Genomic DNA, 19,914 nt, shown 5'->3' with positions numbered 1-19,914 from the left:
CGGTTATTTGTATTCACTTTAGGACTGCAGGACCTGGGAAGTAGGGGATTTTATTACCCCAGAGGCTCAGAGAGCTCAGCCGCCTTGCCTAGAGTCACATCCCAGCTCGGCTTTTCCTGATTTAAGAATAGATGTTGGGACCCCTGGCCTCAGTAAAAGCCCGTTGCTTGCCCACCTTGGCGGGGCGGAGAGCAGAGCCGGCCACTCTCGGAGGAGGCGGCGAGGCGGGGGAGGGGGGAGTCGAGGAGGAGCGCGTGGGAGGGGCCGTGGGGCTGGCTGGAAGAGAGGATGCGGGAGCAGAGGCTCCCAGGTGGAGAGGGTTGCCGGCAGAGCCGGGGAAGGCGGGGAGTGGGCGGGGCCATCGGGGAGGCCCCGCCCCTGCAGCGGAGGTGCCGGGCGGGGGGCGGGAGACGCTCTGTCCCACGCTCCGCCCGTGCTCAGTGGTTAAGATGGCGGCGGCGGCGGCGGCGGCGGCGGCGGCAGCGGCGGGGGCGCGGGGCCGCCGGAGGGGGAGGGAGCGCCGGAGCCCGTGAGTCGTCGGCAGCCCAGCGGAGGCGGCGGCCGAGACCCCGCGCGCGGAGGCCGCTCGGCCGGGCCGGCCGCCGCCGCGAGCGAGCCAGAGAGCGCCGGGCGGGGAGCGCCGAGGCCGGAGCCGAGGAGGGAGGAATGTGACCGGGGGTCGGCGGGGGCTCGGGAGTACGCGAGCGCGGGGATGGGGCAGCAGGTGGGCCGCGTCGGGGAGGCTCCGGGGCTCCCGCCGCCGCAAGCCCGCGGGAGCCGCGGGAGCGGCGCCTCCAGGCCGGCCGGCCGCAGGCGGGACGCGGCCGGGCGCGCGGACGAGGCCGGCTTCAATATCTTCACCCAGCATGGTGAGTGAGGGAGGGGGCGCGCGCGCGGGCGGGGGCGCGCGGGGACCGGGGCCGGGACCCCGGGCGTGGGCCTCCCGGGGGGAGGGGGGGCGCGGGGGCGCAGCCCCGAGCACCGACGGAGGGACACTAACGAGGTCGGCAAAGGAACCCGGCGTTGGTGTCAGGAGCGTGAGTGAGGGGTGCGGGAGGGGGAGCCGCAGCCCCAAGTCCGGCAAAGTCCTTCAGCCTCTGGGAACCCCCCCCGATCCACTCTGCCTTTATCCCGCTGGCCTCACTCCCGAGCTCCTGGAGAGCAGGACTCGGGTTGTTGTCTCCTGGCTCCGAGGGCTCAGCACGTAGTAGGCGCTGAAGCCCCACTGTGTGTGGCTGGCAAATGGAGCCGCGAAAAAGGGGGACTGGAGCCGTGTGAGTCCCATGAGAGGCTCCTGGATGCTGGAGGGACTGAGAAGTGGGGGACTATGTTTGGAGGGGCAGGGAAACGAGGTGGGGCTTCTCTAAAGAAGCTGCTGTCAATGCCTAGGGATTATGATGGATTTTGGAATAGACTTCTATCTGGTACTACTACACGCTTTATTCATGTATGTGCTGCTATATACAGATCTTTCCAGAGTGAACAGGGGATAGAGGTGCATAGGAGCTAATTTCTGTTGGTTGGAGGAAAATATGGGTAAAACGATTTCCAGGAAAATATTTTTCACAAGTACTTTGGCTAGTGTGCCTTAAGCTTCTGCCTGGGCACTTTTCTCCCACAATGATCCCGTTAGCTCCCTGGGCTTCCATGATTATGTCTAGGCTTATAAATCCAATCCTAGTTTCTCTCCTGAGCTCCAGGCATGCATTACCAACTGACCACTGGATATTTTCCACGGGGTATTTTGAAGGCATCTTAAAATCTACACATTAGTGGGGAAGCATTTATTGAGCACCTGCTGTGTGCTAGGAACTGGAAAGAAAGACAAAATCAAGACAGTCCCAAGAAGCTTTCACTTTACAGGAGAATACAATGTGCAACGTATTTATGAATACATATATACAAAATATATCCGAGGTAATTTTTGGAGGGAAGCACTAAGAAATGGAGGGCTGTGCAACAATCTTTTTATTAAAAAAAAAAAAAAATCAAAATATGTCCTTTACCCAACTTCCTTACTTTTATGTAGGGTACCATCATCCTTCCACCGCATCCAGATTCACAACCTTAGATTTATTGTTTTCTCTTTATTTCTCCCTTCCCCTCCACCCCATTCAATTAGTTGACAAGTTTTGTCAAGTTTTGTCAGTTTTTCTTTCATCTTTTCAGTTTTCTTCACATGCAACCCCTTCACACTAATACTACAAACACTATAACTTAGCTTCTTGCCTAGACTACTGCTACGGTTTTTCTCATTGGTGTTTCCAATTCATGCCCCACACACCTGCCAAAGTGATTTTCCAAACACAAGTTAGACCATGTCACTACCTATTTTAATAAGTTCCAATGGCTCCCTATTTCCTCTAGGACAAAATATAATCTCTGACATCTAAAGCTCTTCATCTGGCCCCAATCTATCTTAACTAACTTCCTACACATTGTTCTCCTTTATACACTCTACATTCTAGCCAAAAAGGCTTCTTTGTTACATATACATTGTGCGTAACATTTTATTAGCTTTGGCACTGATTATCCCTCATTCCTGTAATTAATATACTTCTTTTTACCTCTGCTTCTTAGAATCCCTAAGCAGATCCATTTAATATTTACTTCAAGTGTCATCACTTTCAGGAAGCCTTTCATGATCATTTGTTTCCTTCCCCCAAGTATAGGTGCCCATATTATTTGCTATTTATTGTATGTTTTTATTTATGCAGTATGTAGCATGTTTCAGGTACTTGATGAATGATTGTTGGATAGGTTTATCTTGTTTGCATATTCTATTAGCTGGGGAGACTACCAACACATGTGAAACAGTTATAGATTAATTTTTTTTTTTTTTAAGAGATGGTAGATATCTGTAAGTGCTTAGAGTAGTCAGAAGGTGGGATTTTGGTTGGGCTTTGAAGGGGATGGAAAGGAGGAAGGAAAAGGGAAGAAGACATTTTAGATGATTATAAAGGGGGAGGGCAAAGACTTATAGAATAAATGTTGTGTGTGGGACACCGAGGGTGAAGAGTTTGGGTGTTAATGCAGTATACAGATGATTAGCTAGCATACAAATATAATTCAAGGTCCTGACAGCCAGGTTGAAGGAGTTTTGACTTGATTTGGTAGCAAAGAACATTTGAAAATTTAGGAGAGAACTAATATGACGATGAATGACTCAAAAACACGTAGGTCTTAATACAGGTGAAGAGAAATATAAAGTTAATGCCATAGATGCACTCAAGAAGTACTTATTGAAATAAAGGGAAAGCATATTTAGGAGTAAGTTGGAAAGGCCTTGTGGTCCTTAGGGCTCAGCAGTGAAGAAGGTGGTCATAAATCTTCCTTAAATTCATTTCTATTGATAAAACTTTATGTATTTTTGATGTGGAGCCATTTGACAATTCCAAGGACATTGGGGAGAATTCTCCTTTCTGAGTTGTCTATAGTTGTGATTTCAAGACCTGCAGAAGCAATTGCCAGGTAACCTTTCTGTATAAATTAATTCCCTGGGTGATGGCTGCAAGAGCTAGCTTAGAAGAAAGGTTATGATCTGGGGGTCACAGCTATTTACCAAGTCTTTTTAGCACAAAATCTCTCCAGGGTCTGAAGCAGGGGTCCTCAAACTGCGGCCTGGGGGCCAGATGCAGCAGCTGAGGACGTTTATCCTCCTCACCTAGGGCTATGAAGTTTCTTTATTTTAAGGCCCACAAAACAAAGTTTTTGTTTTTACTATAGTCTGGCCCTCCTACAGTCTGAGGGACAGTGAACTGGCTCCCTATTTAAAATGTTTGAGGACCCCCGGACTCTGAAGGAAGGTGATGGGTGATGCAATGGCAGTAAACATTCTCTTAGAATTTGTGACAGAGAAAAGAAAGGTTATTATATATTTAGAAAATAACCTCAGATTTTTTATTTTTTATTTTTTTTGGAGTGTCAGTTTTTACAAGGTATAGATGTGTAGGATCCTGTAGCATAATTTATTAGCTTAGAAAGGTTGGGATCCTCTCACAAATAAAATAGTACCTCAGAACTACATAGTACTTTACAGTTTACAAAGCTCCTTCCTGACAACTTTATTGAGGTAGAAAGAGCAAAAATCTTATTGATCATAAAATATTAAAGAAGATTAGTTTGATAGCCTTGTACAGAATGGATTGGAATTAAGGAGATGAGTTGATGGAGTCAGAAGATTGTTGCAGTAATCTAAGCACAAAATGACTGATATTGCCTTGCCTTGGCTTGGTGGCAGTGAGATGGAAGGGAAGGAGGATGAAAGATTCCTCAAGGAAGTCTGGTAGTTGCCTATAGAAAATGAAAATAAGCATCAATCAAAACTGATTGTAAAAGTCTTAGTGACTAGGAGAATTGTGTTGCCATTCTCAAATCCAAGTGCTTTAACAAGCATTTAATGCTAAGCACCAGTTTGTGAGAGGTATGAAGTTCAGCACTAAGGGATTTGTACAAAGACTTGTAAAACATCTCTGCCTTCAAGGACTCTATAATACAGTAGGGGAGAAAAGAAATTTATAAATAACTTTAACAGAAAATAGACTGTGATAAGTGCATGAGAGCTGTTTTTCTGTAGTGGTATGTAACATCTGAGAATGGAGAGATACCAACTATCTTATAGGTTGCAAGTTGATTCTTGGGGGAAGGGAGAAAAGAAAAAAGCATTTATTAAACACCTACTATATACCAGATTCTGTGCTAAAGTAAGTGCTTTATACATGTTGCCTCTTTTTAAAGAGAAAAAAAGTGTTTTGTGGTAATTGGTTACTCAAAGAGTAGGCAGACATAGAAGAAAATAAAGATGGAATGAGCCTTTATTAGAAACTTGAACCATTCATGAGTTCATGTTAAGTGCTGAATTAATCTGTGATATTTCCTGATACCTTAAGAAAAATAGTGAAATATTAGTTAACATTTAATTTATAGACCTGGAATATACAATGGAAAATTCTGAAACTATTATTGAATTTCTATTTAGAGTCAGAACTATATAGATATAAGTCATTTATCTAACATCATTCTAACTATCATATCTGAGATAACAATCTTAATCATCTGCATTCTCTAATAACACCCAAACCCTTCACCACACTCAGACACTCCTCCCCATTGTCCCACAAATACTAGATTCATCCTGTCTCTCACAACACTTGCCCTTATGCTTTCCCTTTTCCCTCTTCCTTTTAATCTCCTTCAGAGGCTGACTAAACTATTACCTTCTCTGACTACTCCAAGTTATACATGTATAAAATTTATATATAATATATAAGTACATGCTATATGTGCATACATATACATCTATCTGCATGTTTGTATACACACAGACACATAGATAGCACTTTAAAAGTAGTAGTTAGATCGTAGTTTATTGAGTTAACCAGATAGAAACTAGAAAAAATTGACTGTGTATGGCAGTGATAATGATAGCTAATTACCATTTCATGTTTCTTTATTTTGTATGTTTCACATACCATATGGCATTGTTATTATGGTGGATTCCTTTGCATTAACAATCCTCTGCTTCATTGTGACTTGGTATTCTCTGGGTTCTTGAACGCTATGACAGTAGAAATTAAGGTCTGGCAGATGCTGCCAAGCCAAAAAGTCTTGGAATTTGGAGCCTATAATAGATTATGTATCTCTTTTCCAATTTAGCTAAATTTTTGTAGGCTCATTATCTTAAATCGGCACTAAGGCAGTACCTCTTTTTGGGCACAGTACATTTCAACCATCATCTCAGAAGGGGGGGAGGTAGGGTGGGGTGGCAAGGGGGTTAATGATCTGCACTTGTGAATGAATTGCAGGGATTTGAAGTCATTGAGTGTTCTTCTCATGCAAAATGATAATTCTTTTAATGTGGACTAGATAATACTTAGACCAGAACAAATAATTTAAAAGTTGGAACATAGACTTCATCTACTCCAGTCTCTTACAGGGTCTTTAGCTAGTTGATGGTATAGCTACAACTAAACCTCTGCTTTGTTGCTTGTCATTTGCCCTGTCAGCGTCTTCTGTGAACATCTATGTTGTGAAGCATTTTTGCTATTTAAGAGGTAAGAATGTGACTTTTCTGATATTTGATGATCAATGAAGTTTTGTAGACTCCAATTTTGTGCTCAAATCTGTAGAGTAGCATAGTTTCTTGTTTCTTTCATTTGAAAGGGAGTATTTTGGGGACAGAAAGCTGGCTTCAAGAGTTAGGAGGTTCTGTTTTTCATGCCCGGTTCCTGACACATATTACCTGTGTGATCTTGGCCTGGTCACTGAGCTGTCGAGGTAGCTCTTTTAGATTGAGAAGTTGCAGCAGAGGTACTGATCTGTATTGGTAGAATAATTTCCTGGCCTGAGAGTTCATCATTCCAATGAAATCACAGCTCCTGTCCCTAAATCTAAAGTTATATTGAGCATAATATTGAACATCCATAATTTAGCTTCAACTTCCATTATACATGTTCCTGTTAACCCCTTCTTTTCACTATTTATGGTAGATATAGGTTAAAACATAATAAAATTAAATTTAAAAATCAATAAATTTTTTAAAGTCAAAGTCGTCATAGTAAACTTCCTGTTGAATCACAGTTGTTTTTCTTCTTTTGGAGCCTTGATCCAGTTTTTATCTTTACACTCTTTTGAATGAAAGATGGAGTGTTTGAATGGAAAATTGTTCTTGCCAGTTATAGCAAATGTTTTGGTAGCTCATTAAGATTTGCAAGATATTTTACATATATTGTCTTATATGATTTTCAGAACAACCCTGGTGGACGAATACTATTATTATTATTATTCCCATTTATTGACTCCAATTACTGGAAATTGAGACTGAAAAGTGATTTTTCTAGCCTCACATGATCAGTGTGGGTCAGCAATAGGACTTGAACCTAGATTTTCCCATTTTCAAGCACTATGCACTGTGTCACATTGTTCTCAAAACAAATGAAATAATATTTTTGGGTAGTTTCAGTTATAATGTCCTGTGTAATACCTCAAGGAATACATGTATCTTTTTAAGAAGCTAACTTTCTCTGTATTCTCTGTATTTCTCTGAAACCTCAGCTAGGTTTCTTTATTTAAAAACAAAAAAATTTCATGAGTCATGATTAAGATTCATTTGCATGTCTAGTTTTATGGCATTATATCGTTTTTCAGTCTTGTCTAACTATGCATGCCTCTGTTTGGGGTTTTCTTGGCTGAGATGCTGGGATGGTTTGCCATTTCCTTCTCCAGCTCATTTCACTGATGAGGAGTTAAGGCAAACAAGGTTAAGTGATTTGCCCAAGGTCACACAGCTAGGAAGTATCTGAGACTGAATTTGAGTTATGTTTAATTTATGTTAGATTGATGACCTCTAAATTAAGTAGAATGATTTTTGTAAGCATGTTATCTCCATTGATGCTTGTGGTCTTTTATATACAATTGTTAGAGGGAAAAGCTTTTCAGCCATGTATGGGATGGGGTGCTAAACCCTCCCCTCCCCCTTACCCAAATTGACTACTTGGAGGCATCTCCAGATACAAATAGAAGGCACTTATTTGGTTCTTGCAAGAAGTGGGCCAGCACATCAAGTGGGCAGTCCAGCGTGGTATATGGCACAGTACAGAAGCAGAAACTGGGTTATATAGCAGAAAAGACGGTCCACCCCTCTTGCTATTGATTTTTAAATTCATTGGTTCTGGAATAAGGAAGTTGGTATTGACCAATGGATAACATCAATTTGTACTTCCTGGGGATCACGTGACTACCTGAAACTTAGATCTAGAGTCTGACCTTTTTTACCTTACAGTTTTCTGAGAAATCTTCACTTGTCCCATTCAGCCATGAGGAGGCAAATGGGGAATTTGTTTTGTTTGTTTTATGAGTATGAAATTAAGGGATAAGTATGAAAAGAGGATGAAGAAAGGGCATAGAAAGAGAAGCTCTTGAATTTATAATCAGGCTTCTTCAGTTGCTTCCAAAGGGAAACCAGATTCTTTGTCTCTCTGTCTCTGTGCCCATCCCTGCCAGTCCCTCCTTTTATATGTTTCTTTTTCTATTTTTTCTCTGCTTCTGTCTTTCTCTATCTCTGTGTCCTATGTGTTTCCCACTCTTTATGTGCTCCCCCTCACTGCCCTTCCCGCCTCTGGCCTCTGCCCCTCTCTGTCTTTCTTTAAAGTGACTTGTAAGTTTTGCAAAGGTGAATGTTGAAAATTATCTATGCATGTGTTTTAAGTGACTTGTACTGAGAAGTGGGATAAAAATATATTAGCGTCTCCTTCGTGTGAAGCTGGAGTTCTACTGCTGGAGGAATCAAGACTCTTAGAGGCCTACTACTGATGTACTTCTTAAGTCCGTTATCATAATCCAGGGTGAGTCTGTTCTTTCTTTGTCAGAAGATTGAACCTTGGCATCAGAGGCATTGTGTTTAGATTGAGATATCAAATGGTTACTAGCTAAATCTTCATTTATAAATTCAATTAATTAGTGGGTTTTGTTCTGAACCAGTGCTTCTCTAAATATTTATTGCAAAACATTTAAGTAGTTTCATTTTCATTGGTAGGTCACACACTTGTCATTATTTTAGGAATAACATTGAGAATTCTTAATAAAGACAATATAATCTTAGTGCATTGAAATCATTGCATTAATCCATGCTTCCAGAATAATTTTTTTTTTATTATAGTGTTTTAAAAATATAAATAGTTGGCTTGTCTAATTAAATCCATGGAATCGTTTTAGAAATCTCCATGCTGATAGTTATTCATATAATTGATGGTATGGTTTCTTTCTCTAATGTCTTCTCTCCTTTATTAGGTTGCAAACTCCTGAAGTATTGGAGCTTTAGTTTATACATATTCTTGTGTTCCCCAGAACATTTAGCTATTACCATCCTTGGCACATGCTAGAAAGTTATAAATATTTGTTGAATGACTGTTAGCTTTTTTAAAATATTCAATGTAGCTTTGATAAATTTGATATTGAAGATTGAATGTTTTTATCACAGCTATAATTGTAAAGACATCTTTACACAAAATGGTAATCAGTAATGATTAATATATGATCAACTAATCAAATGTTTATCTGTTCTTAACTGTCCTCACCAAGTGTGCAAGAGGTTATTAGTTGGGTTGGGTTTTCTTTTGAAGATAAAGTTTGGCAACATTTAAAGATAATGGTGGTAGTGGTAGAAATTGATGCACTTTAAAAAAAGGTTGTCTAAGAGCTTTTAAAGTAGTTTAAGCATCACCTGAAATTGTAGGTGATCTTTTTGTTTGGGTGGATGATAAGTAATTTTATAAGGATTTTAATTGCAACATTTCAAAAGTTCTAGACTTTCTTTAATGTTTATTCTGAGTTGTTACATATGTTATTTGCCTTTGTAGTTTGTATAATTTGTTACTTATATTTGATAGATGGATATTATAGTTTGGTTTTTGCTAATCAGATTTTGATGAGCATGTTAATTTTTCAGGTAGAGAACCAATCTTTTTCTTTTTGAGAACCAATCTTTTGAGTTTTCGTGTTTGCTATTAAAATTTTATGTTTGCATGTAAATTATCAATGATTCTTTTGATAACCTTTAGTTTACTAGTCACTGAATCTTTGTATTCTGTGAATGTTAATTGCCAACAATGAGCTAATTAGAACATATTTCTCTACTCTGTTAGATTAAATTGGCCATCTCAATAAATGCATAGAGAACTCATTCTCAAATGTAATGCTTTGCCAGATTTAGGGATTTAAAAAATCTCAATTTGGAGATTCTTCAGACTTTGTTCTTCTTACAGTTCCTGCAGAAATAGTGCTGAGTCTGCTGTGGTGCTGCAGTCGCCTCCATAGTGAGTGATGCCAGTATATTGGCTTTTGATCCAGCAGAACACAAAGCTCAGCAGGACCAGGCTACTTGTGTTCCTGGTTTGCTTTCCAAGGAGGAGGAGTTTAGGAACCTTCTACTTTGTGTGTCAAGGTCAAGCAAAAACATTCTGAGGCTTAATACAATGTATATACAAATGCATTTTTGTTAACTAGCTCTTTAATACGTCAAGTCTAGCAAACTGGAATGAATGAAGATTAATTTTATCTTTAGCATTTTGTGATCACAAAACAAATCGAGTAAATATTTTTCTAAAAAAAATAACAAAAGCTAGCATTAGAAACACAATAAGTATAATTGGTCTAATCATTTGTACCTTATGAAGAACAGAGTTGATGTCTAAAGTTCTTGTTGGTTTGTTGGAGTTATTTTCTGTCAAGGTTTTTATTTACTTAAGCCTGAGATCTTTAAAAAAAATTCCAAAATAAAGGATGAATGTGCAAATTGATCTAAGAACAGTGACTGCTATCACTACTTATTTTGCTTGCAGTTTCTTAGTATCAAATTGAGGATGAGACATTTTATTTATCCTTACATTTTAAGTTTTACTGTGAATACATCCAACCATTTTGGAGAGCAATTTGGAACTATGCTCAAAAAGTTATCAAACTGTGCATACCCTTTGATCCAGCCGTGTTACTACTGGGCTTATATCCTAAAGAGATCATAAAGAAGGGAAAGGGAACTGTATGTGCAATAATGTTTGTGGCAGCCCTTTTTGTAATGGCTAGAAAATGGAAACTGAATGGATGCCCATCAGTTGGAGAATGGCTGAATAAATTGTGGTATATGAATATTATGGAATATTATTGTTCTGTTAGAAATGACCAACAGGATGATTTCAGAAAGGCCTGGAGAGACTTACACAAACTGATGCTGAGTGCAACGAGCAGGGCCAAGAGATCGTTATATACTTCAACAATAATACTAGATGATGACCAGTTCTGATGGACCTGGCCATCCTCAGCAATGAGATCAACCAAATCATTTCCAATGGAGCAGTAATGAACTGAACCAGCTACGCCCAGAGAAAGAACTCTGGGAGATGACTAAAAACCATTACATTGAATTCCCAATCCCTATATTTATGCCCACCTGCATTTTTTATTTCATTCACATGCTAATTGTACAATATTTCAGAGTCTGATTCTATTTGTACAGCAAAATAACGGTTTGGTCATGAATACTTATTGTGTATCTAATTTATATTTTAATATATTTAACATCTACTGGTCATCCTGCCATCTGGGGGAGGGGGTGGGGGGTAAGAGGGGAAAAATTGGAACAAGAGGTTTGGCAATTGTCAATGCTGTAAAGTTACCCATACATATAACCTGTAAATAAAAGGCTATTAAATAATAGTAAAAAAAAAAAAAAAAAAAAAAAAAAAAACATTTTAAGTTTTAACTATTAATAATTGTGACCAGTACTTATTTATTCACTTACTGTTCTCTACTACTTCTTAGTGCTTGTGACTCACATGTAAATTCAATAAAGAAATATAGCTGATGTATTTGAATACGATATTTTGAAGCTGAAAATTTTTTAATAATTTTCAACACATTTTGAGTTAGGATGCAGTAAAGGAAAAGTCATTATTTGTTTTTCTAAAGGATAAATGTATGTATGATTTAAACTGATTTGTATTATTTGTCTTGGTTACTGAAAAGTTTAAGAAGCTAGTTATATGAAAGAACCATAGGAGTGAGAGTCATGAGTGTAGCTCAGTAAAACAAGAGTTTAGTTTTGCTACTACTAAGCTGGGTGGGTCAGAGGCAGTTCATGTCTTTGGACTTCAGTTTCCTCATCTATAAAATGAGGGCTTTGGATTATATGATCTTAAACAGTTTGTGAATCTCTAATAGAAGCTTTAGCCTTTGTATGGGTATTGCCTTGACATTGATGGATTTAGGGCTCTTACTTAGCTTTGTGATGAAGATCTACATCATTGATTTAAAATTAGATTTAAGTCCATTTAACTAAAAGTGTGAAGATAGATTTTGGTAAGTATAAACTTTTTTTATGCATTGGTACAAGAACTAATTTTAACCCTATATAATTGTGTTACTAGGGGAATCCAGGCGCAGGTGGAAGTAGTTGTAGGGGGAGGAAGAGCCTGATGTCCTTGATCAACAGTTTCTTCCAAGACCTAGAGCTGATGCTTGACCACATTCTCTCTAGAGTACAATACACTTGTGTTCAGCTTTTAGATCAATATGTACTTATAATATTGCTGACAGCTCATTAACTTACTGTAAGTCCAAGTTCAAAAAGTCAAATGTTGAATAATATGAAAGTGATATTAATGTTAGGGAATGCTTCTTGGCATTTATTGTTGTAAAATATTCTTAGTTATCACTAAATTTTATATTCAACCATCTTAACATATTTTTAGGAAGAAAGAACATTGACCAATATAGGTGATTATTTTATTTACCTTAAAATTTAGGTTATTATAGTAATACAAGCACATTTATTTGTATAGGTATATTCCACCTGGTATTGTTAATTGGTTGAAAAAGTGATGTTATGTTAGATAAAATATTGAAGGGAACAGTGCCATAAGAACATTATTTTAGCTTTGACATAAGTAATATGATAATGATAAGCAGACCACAATTGACTGTTGCGACTGAGATTGTATCTGGAATATGATCACTGATCTATTTTGTATGATAAGATTAGTAATGTTAGTTTTTATGACTTTATGGTCAGGTGGGGTTAACATGCACTAAGGATATTATTGCATAATTATTTGATCAAGTCACTGTTAGGTTACAAACTTCTGAAGTGCTGAAAGTATTGATAGTTCTATGGAGTAATTAAGGGAAAGTATACTTTTTTTTCCATTTTAAAATTAGAACTTTAATAGAAAGAGGCTTCTTTACTATTATTTATAATTATGAGTATAAATTAGATCTTTTAACGGGAGCATTTAAAATGCATATTGTATGCAGGAGATACAAAGACAAAAGTGAAAGTCTCAGGGAAACAATGTGTACATGTAGAAGTATATGCAAAATATATACAAAGTAAGTAGGAGATAATTTGAGGAATGAGGCTTTGCAGAGATCTCAGGATGCTAAGGCCTAGGAGGTATTGTATTTCAGGAATACATGAAGTTAGTCTTACTATAGGCAGAGATATGGGAAATAGGATTTTGTGTATAAAAATTAAGATTCAGTCCAAATGGCCTCCTTATTAAGGTGAAGGAGAATAAAGCTGGAAAGATTCTTTGGAACCAAGTTGTGAAGAGCATTAAATGTCAGGAGGATGAATTTAATCCTAGAAGTAATAGGGAAACGTTGGAATTTATTGATCAGGGAAGTGACATGGTTAGAATTGTGCTTAAAGAATATCTCTTTGGCAGCTGTGTGGAAGATGGCTTGGTAAGAGGAGAGACACAGGTGACAGGGAAAGCATTTGACAGGTATGAAGGTTAGAATGAAGTTGACTTATTGTTTGAGTGGAAAGGAAGGTATGGATGGGAGAAAAAATGTAGTGTTGGAGATGTAGAATTGATGAAACTTGATCAGTGTAGAGTGAGAGAAAGTGAGGAGTCAAGGATGAGTTGTAACTGGAAAGTTTTTGGTAATCTCAATAGAAATAGGAAAGTTTGGAAGGGGGTGGTTTGGAGAGGGAAAGATAATGACTGATATTTTGGACATGTTGAATTTCAGATGGCTGTAGGATCTCAAGTGATGTGATTGATGATTCGATAAAGGAGACTGAAGACTCAGACAGACAGAATAAAGAACAGAGTCACAAAACTACAGAGAAGAGAATATCCAGAAGGAAAGGTTGATCAATAGTTTTAAAATGCTGAACAAAAGTTAAGTATGGAGTTTGAGAAAAGATCATTAGACTTAATAATTAAGAGATCATTGCAATATTGGAGAAGAGTAGCTTTAGTTGAGAAGTAAGATTAGATTGCAGAAGTTTAAAGAGAAGTGAGAAGAGAGTCATGGAGGCAATGAGTATAGGCAGCTTATTATAGGAGTTTGGCTCTGAAAAAGAGATATAGGAAGATAACTTGGGATCGGGAGAGGGAGGGGACAGGATGAAAGAGACCAAATGAGGATATTTTTTTATGGATAACTTGTAGCCATCAGGGAATGAATCAATAGATGGACAGAGGGGATAATTGGGGATGGAATGAATAGTACAAATAGGAAAGTTGGCTTTGATGGAGAAGGACCCACCTTTAAATCAGAGACTGAAAGAGTACAGGAGGAAGAAATGATGAATGAGTTATAGAAATGGGTGAAAGGGTTTGAGATATACAGGAGAAAGAATTTATAGAAGAATTGCTTCTTAGGAACTTGAGTAGAGTTCTACTGAGAAGATAAAAATGATGTGAAAACTTGAGGGAAGGTTTGGAATAGCACCTATGAGGATTATAATAGAGAATTGGTTATGGAAGAGTTAAAGGATTACCTTTATGAAATCAGGGTTTAATTGAGATTAGATAACAGACTTAATAGTAGAACCAGTCAGTATTATCCTGCTTAGCTGGTGGTTTGAGGGTGCAGAGTGCTAGGTTCCAGATTATAAATGATTTTGGAGATTTTGGATCTTTTCTACTTAGCTATGGATTGCTTTTATCTGAAGATTTCTCAGAACTAGGACTATCTTTTTCCTCCCTGAGGCAATGGGGTTAAGTGACTTGCCCAGGGTCACATTTGAATTCAGGTCCTCCTGACTTCAGGGCTGGTGCTAGAACTGGTACTATCTTAAACACTGCAGGTAAAAAGAAAGGCAAAAAAGAAAAAAGCATCCTCCAAAGACAGTTCTTGCTTTCAAGGATGGCATATTCCAATGGGGGAGACAGAATTATAATATTTAGGTTTATATAAGGTATATACAGAGTGTATGAAGGTAATGCAGAAGGGCATTAACAGTCAGGAGAAAGGAAAGAATAAAAAAATAAAGGAGGGGGGAATCAGACAAACAAGAGTTTGGTAATATATATGCAGTGCTTTATACCAACTATATATCCAAAAAAGGAAGGAGGTGCATTTGATTATTTCTTTGAGGCCTATCTTGGTCATTATAATTATGAACTTTTGGTTTCTTTTAATCTGTGTTTTAAGCAATGGTTTGGGAATGAATACAACATTTGTTAAGTGATTATTATGTGCAGAGAACTGTACTAAGTGCCAGGGATACAGAGAGAAAAGTAAGTTAGCCCCAGTATTTCAGAAGCTCCCATTCTAATAGAGGAGACAACACATGAAAGGTTTTTGCTGAAAATCTGATGAAGAGGTCTTGTGGTCTTTAAGATGCATCCATAAAACAGATGGCAACACCTCTTCTTTAATGTCATCTCCACCCTTTTTTGATGTTAACCATTTGATAGTACCAAGGACTTTGGTGGCAAAAACTTTCTTATCTGGGTCTTCAGTAGCTAGAGCTTCTGCATTTCCAATTCCCAAGCTGTCTCTTCACTGGGGTTGCTTCTCAGGATGGCTGGAATGTATTTGGGGGAATGTTATTATTATTATATTTGTGCTATACATGTATATTATAATACACACATATATATGTGTGTGTGTATGTATGTATCTGTCTATATATATGTACTTGTCTCTTCCATTCAAATGTAAACTACCTGTAAGTGGAAATTGTTTCAGTCTTTCCCCCTTGTATTTCCAGCATTTGAGACTGTGCCTGGTATTTGATAGGTAGCTTGATGAATTCTTGTGGCTTGAGTTTCATAGTTGAAATTGAAAGTTTTATTTAATTTTATTTTTTAAAATTCCCTTTATTATGAAGCATTTATTTTTTTCTCCTCCCCATAAAAACCCTCCCACCAAGACTCTTATAATATACATGTCAAGAAAAACAAATTCCACCTTGTCTGTGTCCAAAAATGTGTATCTCATTTAGTCTATCATCCTTTTGTCAGGAGGGGTAATATTTCTTTATCTTTTGTCCTCTGGAATCTTGATTGATTATTTTGCTGATCAGAATTTGTAAAGTCTTTCAAAATTATTCCTTTTACATCATTAATAATAGTTGAACTTGGTTTCTGATTCTGTTCATTTCACTGTGAGTTAAAACATACAAATCTTTCCAGGTTTCTCTAAAACCACCTATTCATCATTTCTTATTAATTTTTTATTTTCTTTAGTTTCCGTTTCTTTATCACTACAAAAAAAAAGTACTATAAGTATTTTTGGACATGTCATCCTTTTCTTTCTCAAATTTCTTTGGAATGTATAGATCTAGTCATGATATTAATGAGTCAATGGTTGTACACAATTATGTACAGTTTAGTAACTTTTTAGGTACAGAGTGGCTTACTCACATTAAAGTCCCAATAGTAAGTATACCCATTTAACTATTTTCCTTTGACCTCTCCCACATTTATCATTTTCCTTTTTTGTTTGTTTGTTTACTTTGCCATCTGATGGGTGTGAGGTGGGACCTTAGAATTGTTTTAATTTAAATTTTTCCAATTACTAATGACTTGAAGCACTTTATCATAGGGCTATATATAGCTAAATATCTTCACAGGAGAATTGTTTATGTCTGACCATTTTTCAGTTGATGAATGGCTCTTTTCTCTCTCTCTTTTTTAAAATAGCTTTTTATTTACAAGATCTATACATGGGCAAAACCTTCTATTCCAACTTTTCCCCTCCCTCCTCCACCCTTCCCCCTGGTAGACCAGTACATGTTGTATATGTTAAATACAATATTATGTATACATGTCCATACTGTTATTTTGCTGCACAAGAAGAATCGATCTTAGAAATAGGTAAAATTAACCTGGAAAGGAAATGAAAAATGCAAGCGAACAAAAACAGAGGGATTGGAAATGCTAGGTAGTGGTTCACACTCATTTCCCATAGTTCTTTTGCTGGGTGTAGCTGGTTCTCTTAATTATTGAACAAATGGAATTGATTTGGTTCATCTCATTGTTGAAGAGAGCCACTTCCATCAGAATTGATCATCATATAGGATTGTTGTTGAAGTATATAATGATCTCTTTGTCCTACTCATTTCACTCAGCATAATTCATGTAAGTCTCTCCAGGCCTTTCTGAAATCATCCTGCTGGTCGTTTCTGGTTTTGTTTGTTTGTTTGTTTGTTTATTATTATAATAACTTTTTATTGACAGATCCCATGCCAGGGTAATTTTTTACAACATTATCCCTTGCACTCACTTCTGTTCCAGTTTTTCCCCTCTCTCCCTCCACCCCCTCTCCTAGATGGCAAGCAGTCCTATATATGCTGAATATGTCACAGTATATCCTAGATACAATATATGTGTTTAGAACCAAACAGTTCTCTTGTTGCTCAGGAAGAATTGGATTCAGAAGGTAAAAATAACCCGGGAAGAAAAACAAAAATGCAGTTTACATTCATTTCCCAGTGTTCTTTCTTTGGGTGTAGCTGCTTCTGTCCATCATTGATCAATTAAAATTGAATTAGGTCTCTTTGTCAAAGAAATCAACTTCCATCAGAATATATCTTCATACAGTATCGTTGTTGACGTATATAATGATCTCCTGGTTCTGTTCATTTCACTTAGCATCAGTTCATGTAAGTCTCTCTAAGCCTCTCTGTAGTCATCCTGCTGGTCATTTCTTACAGAACAATAATATTCCATAATATTCATATACCACAATTTACCCAACCATTCTCCAATTGATGGACATCCATTCAATTTCCAGTTTCTAGCCATTTCAAAAAGGGCTGCCACAAACATTCGTGCACATACAGGGGGGTCCTTTCCCTTCTTTAAGATCTCTTTGGGATATAAGCCCAGTAGTGATGCTGCTGGTTCAAAGGGTATGCACAGTTTGATAATTTTTTGAGCATAGTTCCAAATTGCTCTCCAGAATAGCTGGATGTATTCACATTTCTACCAACAATATGTCGGTGTCCCAGTTTTCCCACATCCCCTCCAACATTCTGCATTATCTTTTCCTGTCATCCTAGCCAATCTGAGAGGTGTGCAGTGGTATCTTAGAGTTGTCTTAATTTGTATTTCTTTGATTAATAATGACTTGGAGCATCTTTTCATATGGCTAGAAATAGTTTCAATTTCCTTATCTGAAAATTGTTCATATCCTTTGACCATTTATCAATTGGAGAATGGCTTGATTTCTTGTAAATTAGAGTCAGTTCTCTATATATTTTGGAAATGAGGCCTTTATCAGAATCTTTGATTGTAAAAATGTTTTCCCGGTTTATTGTATCCCTTCTAATCTTGTCTGCATTAGTTTTGTTTATACAAAAGCTTTTTAATTTGATATAATCAAAATTTTCTGTTTTGTGATCAATAATGATATCTAGATCTCATATGTAGAGGTATGAAGGTGAGAGTTGGAAGGATGATTTGAGGAAGAGCAATAGTTTGAGTATAAGTGGATTATGTGGAGAGAAAGTATATGAAATGAGGCCAAAAGAAATGTTACAAATTGTAGAGGCCCTTATATGCTAAAATGAAGTTTGTCCTTTATCCTAAATGTATATTTTAGTCAAACTGTCCTATTTTCAGATCCTGAAATTGTATTCTATATTCTACCTTCCTGCTTCCATATAGATTATCCTCTTTACCTCAAATAAACTCCCATTGTTCCTAGAATGCTTAGCTTCCAAGGCTCTTTCATGTGCTCCTTTTGATGAGATTCCTTTCAGGATCCCCCAAGTGTTAGTACTTTGCTTAGCATTGTACTTCTTGTCATCTGAGGACCTGTTTTTATTTTTACGGCATTGTGTGTGTTTTTTTAAACTGTGCATCATTAGGACTTTGCAGCGGACTTTCCACACAGGAGATACTTAATAAATGTCTGAATAAGTGAAAATCATGTCAAGCTAATGAAGCCCAAGTCACTTGATGGGGACAATGTGGTGTGGTGGGAATTACACTTGGGTGGGATTAGAGCACTTTGGTGTTTTCCAGAACTGACATCCTAGTTATACAAGTCTGAGTAAATCACAACTTCTTTGAGACTCTGTTTCCTCCTTTGTAAAAAGGGAATTATAACATTTGCAGTTACCTCCCTTATAGGGTTTTTTTGTAAATCATAAGATAATATATAAATGAGCGATTATTAATCATATTCTCTTTTTGGACTTTGTTAGACTTGTAAATCAGGAAATGTACATAGGGCATGACTGAATTTCAGCAATGCATTTAATGGGTTTCTTAAGATGTCTTTGTAGACAAGGATAGAAAGATGTGGGCTGGGTAATAATAGGTAGATTCAGAACTGACTGAACACCTGATTTCCCCAAAATGTTATTGAATAGTGGGTTCATGTCATGCTGCAGAGTATGTCTTTTGACCTATTTTATTTTCCTTAGTTACTTGGATAAAGACTTTGGTGACATAACAGTTTTGTATATTACATGATATATAGTAGGGACAGCAAAATTAGGATACCTTAGTATCTCTGTATACTTGAATAATGGGATAGATCTAATAGAAGAATTTTTTTTCTTTTGTAATAATCAATTTTATAATTTAAAAAATATACTTGTAAGAGTTTAGATACTCTGCTTCCCTTATTTGATTCCTTTGACTCCTGACTTTTCATCGCCTGTATGCCTATGCCCTGAGGGAAGACTTGTGGAAGCAGCTGGGTGACTTAAAAATGTATTAGCACAAGACAATTTCTGCCTCCTATTTCCAGTCCCAATCTGGGTATGGAGAATGTCCAGTGCAAAAAAGAGCAACCTTTTTTTTGCCTCAGGCCTTCCATCTCCTCCTGTGTAGATTCATCTTCTGTCTTTCACTTTGTTATTTCCTAATTTCTAACCTTCAAAGGGAAGATGAATAGTGAAATGGCACTTCTTATCAGACTATATGTCTTCTAGCTTGACCTCCAGCCTTTTCTGAAAAGTGTTTTCCATTCACTGATGAGCATTCTCATTTCTGGTCATACCCTATAACATATTCCAGTGATTCTGAACTCCATTCAACCCTTCCATCCTAAAATTCCAACTAAATGCCACCTACCCTTTCCTTAAGAATTTCTCAAATTTATGTGTCCTCTTTGTGCCTTCTGGAATGCCTGTTCCATAAGTAACAAACTTCCCTTCATCCTAAT

The 19,914-nt window shown here is 37.7% G+C and overlaps 1 protein-coding gene across 2 annotated transcripts in view; it reads left to right on the top strand.

The window, feature by feature from the left end:
• The first annotated feature begins 484 nt into the window (after positions 1 to 484).
• The window catches only part of ABL2 (ABL proto-oncogene 2, non-receptor tyrosine kinase), a 94,750-nt gene continuing 75,320 nt past the window's right edge, over positions 485 to 19,914 (top strand). For both annotated transcript variants that reach the window (XM_031936957.1, XM_031936958.1), the window contains exon 1: positions 485 to 869. In XM_031936957.1, the coding sequence (XP_031792817.1) occupies positions 713 to 869 (157 nt within the window). In that variant the 5' untranslated portion in view covers positions 485 to 712. The remainder of the gene's footprint in view (positions 870 to 19,914) is intronic.

Source organism: Sarcophilus harrisii, chromosome 4 (genome assembly GCF_902635505.1).
Source record: "Sarcophilus harrisii chromosome 4, mSarHar1.11, whole genome shotgun sequence".
NCBI classification, from domain to species: Eukaryota; Metazoa; Chordata; class Mammalia; order Dasyuromorphia; family Dasyuridae; genus Sarcophilus; species Sarcophilus harrisii.
The sequence above is the reverse complement of the archived record's forward strand: the minus strand, read 5'-3'. Positions and strand labels throughout refer to the sequence as shown.